At 35.1% G+C, this 12261-nt stretch overlaps 1 protein-coding gene across 3 annotated transcripts in view; it reads left to right on the top strand.

The window, feature by feature from the left end:
* The window catches only part of CSMD1 (CUB and Sushi multiple domains 1), a 935567-nt gene that overhangs the window by 719492 nt on the left and 203814 nt on the right, over positions 1-12261 (top strand). For all 3 annotated transcript variants that reach the window (XM_072330835.1, XM_072330834.1, XM_072330833.1), the window contains 4 exons: positions 2188-2370; positions 4146-4472; positions 7096-7290; positions 11446-11584. In XM_072330835.1, the coding sequence (XP_072186936.1) occupies positions 2188-2370; positions 4146-4472; positions 7096-7290; positions 11446-11584 (844 nt within the window). The remainder of the gene's footprint in view (positions 1-2187; positions 2371-4145; positions 4473-7095; positions 7291-11445; positions 11585-12261) is intronic.

Genomic DNA, 12261 nt, shown 5'->3' with positions numbered 1-12261 from the left:
TGTGTTGTTTGCTGAATTCTTTTTATGTTGGATAAGCACAAACCCTTAAAGTTAAGTTAAAAAATCTATTTCATTTTGACATTTTATGAGTAATTTGGATTTTCAAGGTTATCTAATTTGATTAAAAACTATTTCTAATGTAAAACGTAGCATTGGAATACTATTTTCTGAGATGAACAACAGATTTTATTGGACCTTTTTTTTTTTTTTCTTTTTCCTCCAAAGTAATAAGAGTGTTTTTATGTTTGATCAGGAGTTATTTTTTTATATTATATAGCTTGACCAGAGATTTTTTTTTGTTGTTGTTTTTTGTTGTTTTTAGTGCCTTATTTGTGATTGCAAATCAGAAATTTATAATTGCAAATTTTATTTCTTGGATTTTATTTCTTGGATAAGAAGGGCAATATATAAACATTCACTAAGCATTCACTCAGAATTCAGTTTTTACTGAAGACGTACCACACTAACTTCTCATAAAAAATGAATTTTAAACCTATCTGAAAGCTTAATTTTAGGTCATTTCTCTTAAAAGTTTTGGTTCATTGATCCGTGGCTCACTCCCTGAGCTTGGTGTATCTCCTGAGGGTCAGATTGCATTGTGATCTGTCTTCCACTTCAGCAGATTCATTAATTAAAGATACGGTGATATTTCCTCTGGAGACTATTGAAAGAAACCCTTGTTTTCTCCTAAGGGGTCAGTTTTTATCAGTGACTTTGTAAAACCTCAAGATAGTGTGCATCCTAGCACTCCTGTGTGAAATAGTTTCACCCTGATCTTCAAAGTGCAAGATGTTCTTTTGAAAGACCATTTACACATGCTGGTTTAGATATAGGCTTGTTGTCAACGGTGGAGATAATTTTTGAAAATGTAATTAAAATAAGGGTTCTGATTTTCTGTAGCTCTGCATGCCTTCAGGTAGCGTGTGTAACTGTGCAGAAATGGGGGCATACAATTTCCAGTGCTACATTGTAGGAATCATTGTGTCAGTAGGATCAGTCAGGTGAATCTACTTTAATGCTCTTGTGAAGATAGGATTTTGGTAATCCTTACTTATAAGTGATATTTTTCTACTACTGTTTTAATATATTTGTGTAATGAACTTCTGGAAGGAGTTTTCATTCATTCTGTACATTCTGGCTTTCTGATAAGAGAGAGTTATTAAATAGAACAGCTGACTCTGGAACTGCTCTAAGTTCATATTTGGATGGAAAACTAATTTTCTTTTCAAAGTTTAAGATTATCGAGGTAAAATGTATACCTCTCTTTAGCCTCCTCTATTGTGAAACGTGACATATGTGCTTATGAACAATCCTATCCTGCATATTACACTATTTGTTGGAGTTTGCATGTCAAGGTACATACCCATGTTAAATCCTAATAGAAGTAGCTCTGGCAATATTTGAAAGCAGATTTATTTATTTATTTATTTTTAATTGTGTTAGATTACATTTTGTTATCTTGAATGATTCAGACTTTGTAGCTTAGTCTGAACTGTGAAACATTTAAGTAACTTCGAAAATTTTATCATTGAGTTCAATTGAATGTGTACATCATTTTACTACCAATTTAGAAATATACTTTATCAAACCAGAAGTGCTTTCTTAGTGTTGTTGCTCAAATGGACATTAATATCAAATGTGCTTAAAATGTCATGGCAAAGAACTGTATCCTATGGTTTCAATGGGCAGTTAACTGTATAGTAGTATTTTCACAGTTTTGTGTTTATTATATTTTGGTTCTTAAAATAAAATCCACTGAACTTACCAATAGCTTTTAATTGCTATAAAGATATTGGTAATAGCTTTTCCTAATGAATTGCAGATTTGAGAATTAAAACAGGTTCCTTAGTACATTATTACTGAAGTAAGATGTATGTGTTAATGTTTCCACATTTATAATGGAGACTATATATGGCTTCATAATTTTACGTTGCAATAAGATTTGAGTGCAGTTGTAATTTTCTTACCTGCAATGCAGGTAAGAAAGTTATTCACCTATGAAAAGACTTAGGATCCTAAGTCATCTTATGGGTGCTTTTTAAAGCACATATGTCTAGTTCACTTTAAGATGTAAATATTTGTTTAAAGTATTACACTGAATATTTTGAAGGCACTTCTTATGTTGACACATAAATTCATGGCAAATAAATTTTCCCTACTTACTTTCTGTGTTTGTTTTATATTCAGAAATTGAGAAAGGAGGCTGTGGTGACCCTGGAATTCCATCGTATGGGAAGAGGACTGGCAGTAGTTTTCTGCATGGAGATACGCTTACCTTTGAATGTCAAGCAGCTTTTGAACTGGTGGGAGAGAGAACGATTACATGTCAACAAAACAACCAGTGGTCTGGCAACAAACCCAGCTGTGTTTGTACGAGTTATTCTTATTTTTCTGTAATTATTTCCTGACCTTCACCTCTCACTGTTCTTAACATTTTTTACTAGCCAGCAGGAAAATATTTCAAAATACCTCGAGGACCTGTGAGACATCATTTTTTTTTTATTTATTTTTTATTATTATTTGGCTTCGTAGTAACTCACTTGTGGGTTTTATCACATAGGACTATTTTAGAATAATCATGCCCTCATTTTATCATTTAACACTTTTAATAAATATTCGTGTTGAAGATTCTAATTGAACGCCTCATAATAGCACATAAGTGTTTTAAAGAACACAGCAGCACATGCACATTGATTCTGGCAGTGCAAAGCAGTCTGCAGACTGTAAAGTAAAAGTGCTGGTTGGTGGGGTTTTTCTCTTCCTTCCCCCCATTAGCCTAAAAATATATGAATGCATTTAAGATATATAAGTATACATAACATGGAAGAAGGATAGTTGAGCTCATTACATGTGAATTTTGATTAAAAAGATGAAATATTTTTGTAGGTAGACTTGTAATTGGTTTAAATAGATAATTTTTTTTTTTTGTTTCCTTCTAATATAAAACAGTGTAAATCTTTCTAGTGTACAGTACACTACTCACTTCAGCTTTCCAGATAGTATCACATTTTTCTACATAAGGAGTCTTATAATTCAGTATTGGATTTTCAAAATAGAGTGAGGTGTCCAACTTGTACAATATATGTGTTTTGCAGCTATGCTGATATGGAGTTGACTGAGCTGACTGAGCTTTCTCTGTGACTGGGAGCATCCTTGATATGCCTTTGTAAAGGGGAAAGGTGTCTATGCACATAATGTCTGGGCATGAAATGATGAGGCTGCAATGTTCTTGAAGACTGAAGTTCTGTTTTGGAACAGTACTATGCTGCGTTGGCTTGATATAGTAGTTTATATTGGCAACAGCATGGAATATTTTACTGAGCCTCCACTGTTTGATGTGCACATGCTGTATGTCCTATAAAATATAGTGGAACTCAAACTTAGAACATTTGCAAACAGTGAATTTGGTTTGATTTTGATGTGCTTGAAGAGTCAAGTAACATTTATTCTTTGTGTTAATTACTATGCAGTAAGCCTTGCTCTTTCTGAATATTCTGTTTTGTTGTTGTTTTATTTATTTATTTTACAGTTGTGTTTAATCATCCTCTTCAATCAAAGGGAAACTACGTAGTTGACTGAGGCATAGCTAAAATTGTACTGATCTGTGCATCATCGTAAACTTTGTTTGCTACAGACAGAGATTAGCCCTTCTGCTTGATTGCCCTGGATTTCTAAATACATTTTCAAAGACATTCCTTTGTCACAGAATCATAAAATCACTAAGGTTGGAAAAGACCTTAAAGATAGTTGAGTCCAACCCTGGACTTTTTAGTTTAGGAAAAAAATAAAATAAAATCATTCAAATTTGGAGTTTGCATTTTCATTCCAGAACAAGCCAACCTACTGATTCTTTCCAAGCTCTGACAAATCAGGCAATACTTTGGTTTTCTTGGCATTTGCTATTTAGTCTTTATAATATCTTCCAAGCACAGCTGCAGTCACATAGCCTCACTGAGGGACTTGAAAGGCTGCAGAGCTACATTGTAAATGTTACAACAATCATAAACATCTCCAGGCTGCATGTATAGTAGTTGCCACATCTAGCCTTCAAAGATATCATATTTCACAAGAATAGAAAGACAAGTGCTTTGTGTGTTTAAGGAGAATATTCTGAGGGTTCATCCTTGTATCCTTGTTTTCTTTAGTCTCATGCTTCTTCAACTTCACTACACCATCTGGAATTATTCTTTCACCAAATTATCCCGAGGAGTATGGGAACAACATGAACTGTGTTTGGTTGATTATCTCAGAGCCAGGAAGCAGAATCCATCTGATTTTCAATGACTTTGATGTTGAACCTCAGTTTGACTATCTTACTGTGAAAGATGATGGGATTTCAGATTTACCACCTCTTGGCACATTTTCTGGCAATGAAGTCCCTTCTCAACTAGCTAGCAGTGGGCACATAGTAAGACTTGAATTTCAGTCAGATCACTCTACAACTGGAAGAGGATTTAACATCACTTACACAAGTAAGAATCTCTATTTTTATTTCATCTAGCCAAAATATCTTTCATCAAAGTAATGAAAAATAAACTTGTTTTTATTCATAATGAAGAGATAAATTGCCTCAGAAAAGGGGACAATACAAAATTGTAGCACTTGTATAAATGCATTACTTTTTGTTGTTTTCCTGGTATTTCTTTCATTAGCTTATCAGGAGCTTTATCATTTATTTATAATATTTATTTGTAATATTTATTTATATTGTAATGGTGCTGAGGAATGCGCTTTGTTATTTGATGACTTTTTTTTTTTGGTTGAAACTTCTGTAAATGCCCTTGAAACTGCTGTAAATGCCCAGATAATTCATATAAAAGCATCCAGTGCAAGTGATTTAATATACTTTCTCAGTGGAACCAGCAGAAATAAGTTCATGAAGGTGTTAAGCTTAGGTCCTAAATGCAGAGATTTATTATTATTATTATTTTCCTCACAGTTCATCTGAAAACCACAGAAGTACAAAAGCAGCTAGAATATAGAACGTAGGATGGCTTGGGTCAGAAGGGACCTTAACTTCCAAGCCCTCTGCAACAGGCGGGTTTTCCAACTTTTAGATCAAACACTAGATCAGATTGCTCAGGGTTCCATTCATCCTGGCTTTTAACACATCCAAGGACAGGGTATCCACAACCTCTCTGGACAGCCTGTTCCAGCACCTCAACACTTCCTCATTAAAAAAGATTCCCAACATCTAATATACATCTCCCCTTCTTTAGTTGTAAAAAGTTGATTTCCCTCCTGTTTATAAACTCCCTTTAAATATTGAAAGGCTGCAATTAGATCTTTTAATAGCCTTCTCTTCTCCAGGCTGAACATGCCAGTTCCTTCAGCCTATCATCAGAGGAGGAGTGCTCCAGACCTCTGATGTTCCTTATGACCCTCCTCTGGACCCTATCCAAAAGCTCCACGTCTTCCCTTTGTTGAGAGCCTCAGTCCTGATTGCAGTATCCCTGATGCACCCTGAGGGTGCACTCAATCCCCTCATTTATGTCATTGATAAAGATGTTAAAAGATTTCCAGTCCCAAGATGGGCCATTATATATAGATTGTAAACATATGTCTGTGGGAACATTTTTTGCTTTTGCAGTCTACCTTGTGGTTAGATGGTAAGGCATCTAAGAATAAATATCTTCAAGAAGGCAAATAAGTTCAAAAGTTCTTAAATGCATATCCGATGGCAATTTCACATTCACAGATATTTCACATTTGGCTAACTAGTAGGTTGTGTTTTTTGCTATATGATATTCCATTGTTTTGCTTATATTAAAGCCTGTTATTCAACAGTATTCTGTTGAAAACTCCAGTAATATCACCTTAATGTATAGAACACTATGACACTTGACGTAGAATGCATACTCTCCTAGCTTTATCAGCTATTCAAAGAACATGTATGGAAATTATCTTTTCACTTGGAGAAACCATTTTCTGTGGTTACAGAAGAAATTAACTTGCAAAATTTTTCTTTCATGGCTTAAACTGTTTCCACCTTGTGTGAAGGAAGATAATCTACTAGCAGTACTTTTTCAGGGACAAGGTATTTATTTGAGTTACTAAAAATGGACCTTTTTAAGTTGTAGATGTCTAAATCAGTCCCTTGTTTTCAGAGAAAGGGAGATGATTATTGTCCTTTGTAAAATGGCAGGAGAAGAAAAGGGAGATCTTTCCTTGGATAAGTGTAGTGATTAACAGATTTGTCAGAAAATGTGAGGCCTGAAATTTAGGTCTGCTTCTGTCTGAAGTTATTCAGATCCTTTTTTCCATATGTCATTCTACCAAAGTTAAGGACAGTAATAAGAACAATCAGTTGAAGAATTACATGGTTAAGAATATAATACTAACGCATCAAACTCTGCAAGAGTTCTCATCGTGTGATCTTTCCACCACACTTAGTGCTTAGTTCATACACTATGTGCTAGAATTGTCTAAGAGCACATATATCTACCACAGTGAGAAACAGAAGTAATGGGAATATTCCTTATTTATATTTCATTCATGTTCATAGGAAAGTGTAAGCCTTAATTTCATTCAAAATGCTAGTACTTCTGAACCTTCTCTGTGTTGCTGTGTAAGAATGCTCTACTCACATAGCTTAAATCAAGTTAGGATCAAATCACTTTATTCATTAATGAAACATAATGGGCAGTCTGTGAGATGTAGATTCATGATCACAGAATTCCAAAATAATTGTTGTTAGCAGAAACCTCCTGATCCATCTGCCCCATCCCTTGCTCAAGCAAGAACACCCACAGCAGGGTGTCCAGGACCACATCCAAGTGGCTTTTGGCGATCTTCACAATCTATTTGGCAACAAGTACCAGTGGTCTATTACCCACACAGAACAAAAGCAGGTCTTGGTGTTCAGAGGGAACCTTCTGTACTCCAGTTTCTGCCCATTTCTTCTTGTCCCATCATTGGACATCACTGAGAAGAGCCTGGCTCTGTCTTCTATTTTCTGTAATTTCACTTGCATTGTAATTTTGTTGCTTTATAAAGGTTATACCCAGTGCCTGCCTAAAAACAAGACAAAATTTAGAAGATTTGAATGGTGATGGCTATTATTATTAATTACTATTATTATGTATTTTATAAAAGCTTTTGGTCAGAATGAGTGCCATGATCCAGGTATTCCTATAAATGGGAGACGTTTTGGAGACAGGTTCCTTCTTGGAAGTTCTGTTTCTTTCCACTGTGATGATGGATTTGTAAAGACACAAGGCTCTGAATCCATAACGTGCATTATGCAAGATGGAAACGTAGTATGGAGCTCAGCTGTCCCACGCTGTGAAGGTAAGAACTCAGTCTTTACTTTGCTCCTACAGTGCGGATAATGAAACTATTTTAATTTAGCTTATTTTTCAACTTTCATACACTAAGACTGTTTTAGCTGAAGTTATTCATTTGTCTTATTTTAACACTTTTCCAGTCAAATGAGAGCGCAGTAATAGAAACAAGCTTGTTTTTATATTCTTGGAATAAATTAGCATTCTAAAAATCCGGTTGTTATTCTTTTCAAGCTCTACCTATCACCATAATTACCTGCTTGTAAGTTATAGCTATTATAACAGTTTTGGCTGTAGCATATTGAAGAATGTTATTATCTAGAACATAGAAAAGTGAGGTAAGTTTCTATTTAAAATTCTTTTTAAAAATTAGCACCTTTAATTTTCTCAGAGCAAAGGCATACCTGAAATTCTGTATTTAGCATATTAATGCGCGATAATTTCTCCTTTAGAAATACTGTGAGAACCAAAACTATATTTGATATACCTTACACACCCTAAAATATTTAATCAAAAATTTCCAGGTTAATTTGCTTGTTCTTGCCTACGTGAAGAAAGAGAATAAAATTGTATTGTTCTGTGAGATGAAGTACAGTAAGAGCAGAAAAGAGAAAATAGGCTGATTTATTGGTGCTTAACAACTGTGGTGCTCCATAGGTCATAAGGCAAGACATAAGAATACATTTAACATATACCTAGTGTGCTTGTGTTATAAGCACAGGGAAATAAAGTAATAAAGAGTAATATTCAGAAAGCTGTATGTCATCTTGTAAACAATTGTTATATACTCATGCACCTAATGAGACGAGAGCTGCAGTGGAATCTGTGCATCAGCACCTGAGCACCTCTTCCCCTTTCTTTGCTGACCTATATATCTTCAGGGTTGTTTCTCACACAATTTTCTCACTCCTCTCTCTTAAGAGCTGCTGTACAATGGTTGTTTTTTTGTTGGAATTGTTTTGTTTTTGTTTTTGTTTTTGTTTTTTTAACCCTTTCTTAAACTTTTTCATTGTCTGGATGATTTGGCAACTCAATTCAGACTTTGCATTTCCAAGAAAATTTAGAGATAACTTGCAAGAATGCTAGTAGTCTGATACTTGTGCATGCAAACCTATGCATGCTTGCAAGATTTCTTATCCTGATTAAACCATATAATGAGTTATGCTGTACAGCAAGTTTTTTCTTTTTTGCTTATAGAAAAAAACAACTCACTCGAAAGCAAAGAATGTAGGGGAGTTTCTTCATCAAAAGATGTTTCCTCATTTTGAAACTCTATTGACACAATTGACAAAATATTCAGTGTAATCTTTGTGTAGTTTTGTTCCACAAACATGTAGGTAAAAGAGTTGCTTAGAGGAAAAAAAAGAAAGGTAGAGAAAATAAATGAAATAACTGTTTTAAAAAAAATACATAGATATTCCTCAATTATCCTTTCCCTGAGCCTTGTTGGGTAATAGCTATTTATTAATGGCAAACTTCATATTAGATTTTGTCTATTGTATGTTTTGTTATAGAAGGAAATGTAGATCACTAAATTCAAGATGTATTCTGTTTTGCTGTGTATTCACACAGGAGTGTCTGGTTTTAAATTACAATATGGAGCAAGCATCCTTGCTAGTTTGTTTAGGGATGATTTCGTATGCTTCTGGTTGTCAGAGATTTCTGAGCAACTGCTGTTGTTTTTTGTTGCTTTGTATTGCTTTATAATTAACAGTCTCTGTAATAAGCAATACCTGGAATATGTGAAGTGTGTGATGTGTTAGAATCAGGTAAGGGTCAGCAGTCTTCTGGTTTGTGTTTTAATATGACCAGATTTAATTAAAAATAAAAGCCATGGAATACATTTCATTATCCATTTTCTTGGCTGATTGCTTTACCCCAGAGACAATTAACTGTGTATACTTCATTTTTGTGAGATGCTTCATCCTCCCTCTCCACCCCCCTGACTTTCTTAAATCTGGAAAAACTTCTCAGAGATAAGTGCGAGTTGTGAATGAAATAAAAATGAAGTCTCTTCGTTCAATTTCTGTTAGAAGCATTGAATCAAAACTAGGAGTATTAATTTACTACTCACAGATTCATGTTAACATTAATTTCCATATGGCATAATAAGTTTCCTTGTCACTACTTCAAGAAACAGAAGAGAAATAACAAGATTTCCTGCACTGCAATATGGAATTTGCTGATAATGATACCACTGACTACTTGAGTGTAATACAAATGATACTAAGATAAATTTAGCTGACCTTGAAAGCTTTCCCGTTTTGGACTGCTAAACAGCCTTTGGTAGCAAATATCATCTCAAAACCCTGCTCTATAAGAGCTTAATTTTAAGATGGACTTAACATTTCTCAAATTGTGTTCATTATCTGCTAATGTTGTTTAATCCTTCACCAAATTTCTCTGAAAAATGTTCCCTGCCTCACCATGTTACTTTCACAGCCCTTTTGCAATTATTTTTGCCCTTTTATGGAAGAAGATCAGATTAATCAGACTTGGCGCGTGAGAAAGGGCCTGATGGAATACAGTGAGTGCTGAGGAATTTAGCTAGGGGCATATGAAGTCTGTTCTCAATTGCCCTGAAAAGACTGTATGACTGAGGGAGGTTCCAGAGGTCTCAAATCCTATCTTCAAGAAAGGAAAGAAGGAGGACAGGAGGAATTTCGGGTCTCACCTAGATCACTATGAAAGGTGATGCACCAATATTCCTGGAAACCATTTCCAAAAGCTGAAGGGTAAGAACATGATTGGGAGCAGTCAGCATGGATTTATGAAGGGGAAATTATGTCTGACTGAACTGGAAGCCCTGTGCAGTGAGATGACTGGTCTGATGGATGAGGGGAGAGTAATAGATACTTTTTATCTCAGTTTTAGCAATGTGTTCGACACTATATCACATTAGATTATTATGGGAAAACAGATGAAATATTTGTTAGATAGTGAACTACAAGGTGAACCGTAACAAGCTGAGCTCTTGGGCTTTGAGCAGGTTGTGATCAGTGAATGGTATAAAGCGAATGGCTGGAAAACAGCCTCTAGTGGGTGATGTTCCACAGGAGTAAATATTGCGTCCAATACTTTTGAAAATCTTCAGTAATGACCTGAATGCTGGGACAGAATACACCTTGAACAACAAGAAAGCAGATGACAGAAACCTGGGAGCAGTGGCTGATAAGTGATGCGGTTGTCCTGCTGTTCAAACAGGCCGTGAAGGCTGGAGAATTGGACTGAGTTGAAGTTCAAGAAAAGAAGGTGCCTTTACTTCTCCTTTACTCATCTGTTGAGTCTGTGTCTGCATACAGAGACCTGGGTTCCCAGCAGAAACAAGATATGGGCCATACAGCAGTGAGTCAGCTGGTGTCACAAAGATGATTAAAAGCTTGGAGAATTCATCATACAAGAAGAGGCTGACATAACTGTAGTCATCTGGACTAAAAAAGGAACACTCAAGGCCCTGGAGAGATTTCTTCAAAGTGTATAAGTACCTGATTCCATGGTGTAGAGGAAATTGCCTGTTGAGAGGGCAAGTGGCAATGGACACAAACTGAAATTCAAGATATTTTTAAACACAAGAAAAACCTTTTCATTGAAAGAGTGATCAAACACTGTAATGCAGTGCCCAGAGAGGTTGTAGAGTCTTTGCCTTTGGAGAGAGGGCATGACCCTGACTGGACACAGTTCTGTGTAATCCGCTGTAAGTGACTCTGTTTTGAGCAGGAACAGATGTTCTCCAGAGGCCCCTTCCAAATGTAGTTCAATGGGGTATTCACAACAATCATTTTCACTAAGCTGAGTCATTACTCAATAGGGTACTAGATGGCAGAGTGTGATTGAAATAAAAGAAAAAAAGCTATGAATTCTTGGAACAGTTTGCACACAAATATGGAGTCATACTAGAACTAAAAACAACAGTTTGTTATTTTTTAATTTTAAGGAATGCTCGCAATTTCAAATGCTATTCTCTGCGTATGTGTAGAGTGATAAGCTGTGATGAGATACACGAAAAGACTTAAGGGACTGAGAAAAGCTGCTTGTAATACTACAGAATAATTTTTAAAAAATAGCACTGTGTATTAAACTGTTTTCTGTACTTTTGAATTGTTTATTATTATTATTTGTAGCATTATTTGAATACAAAATAGTGTGTTTTTTATTCTTGCAGCACCATGTGGTGGGCATTTGACAGCATCGAGTGGTGTGATCTTGCCACCAGGGTGGCCAGGATATTATAAGGATTCACTTAACTGCGAATGGGTGATTGAAGCAAGACCAGGGCATTCCATTAAGATTACTTTTGACAGGTGAGAATCATAAAGGAAAACACCAAGTAATGTATAAACATAATTTTTATTTATTTTTTTTTTATAACAATGAAGAAGAAAAATATTTAAGAACCCAAACCAGAATGAGAAGTGTTTGTCATATGACACTGCTTAGTTATTCCTGTCCTTCCAGAAAAATTAAAGGTTGAAGCTTCATTTATATTATCTGAATTTATGGTTTAAACAATATGCAATAAATGCCCATCTGCTATTACATCAGTAGGGATTCCTCTTCCACTCTGCATTACTTTCATATTTATGAACAACTACGTATTGTCCATGATGATGATCAAGTCAGAGTACGACTTTCCTAGGGAAAAAGGAAATTGTGCAAGAAGTTCTGAATTAAGCTTATTAAATGTATAGTATTACAACATGCATCACTTCAATGTGTTATGGGTTTCAATATTTTATTTGGATACTTCAGATTTCACCATGTGTACTGGCATAGAGATTAAACAAAGATGTCCAGACATCAGAGTACTGTTAAAGACAGAGACTTAAAGTTCATTTTAAAATATTATCTAGCTAAAATGATCAAACCAATTAATTTGTAAAAAATGTTATCTTAATGTGGACTGAAATTAGCTCTGCTGGAACACACAGTGATTATTTCCCTGTGTAATGTGCAGATTCCTTTGAAATAACAACTATTT

Source organism: Excalfactoria chinensis, chromosome 3, assembly GCF_039878825.1.
Source record: "Excalfactoria chinensis isolate bCotChi1 chromosome 3, bCotChi1.hap2, whole genome shotgun sequence".
Taxonomy (NCBI): Eukaryota; Metazoa; Chordata; class Aves; order Galliformes; family Phasianidae; genus Excalfactoria; species Excalfactoria chinensis.
The sequence above is the reverse complement of the archived record's forward strand: the minus strand, read 5'-3'. Positions and strand labels throughout refer to the sequence as shown.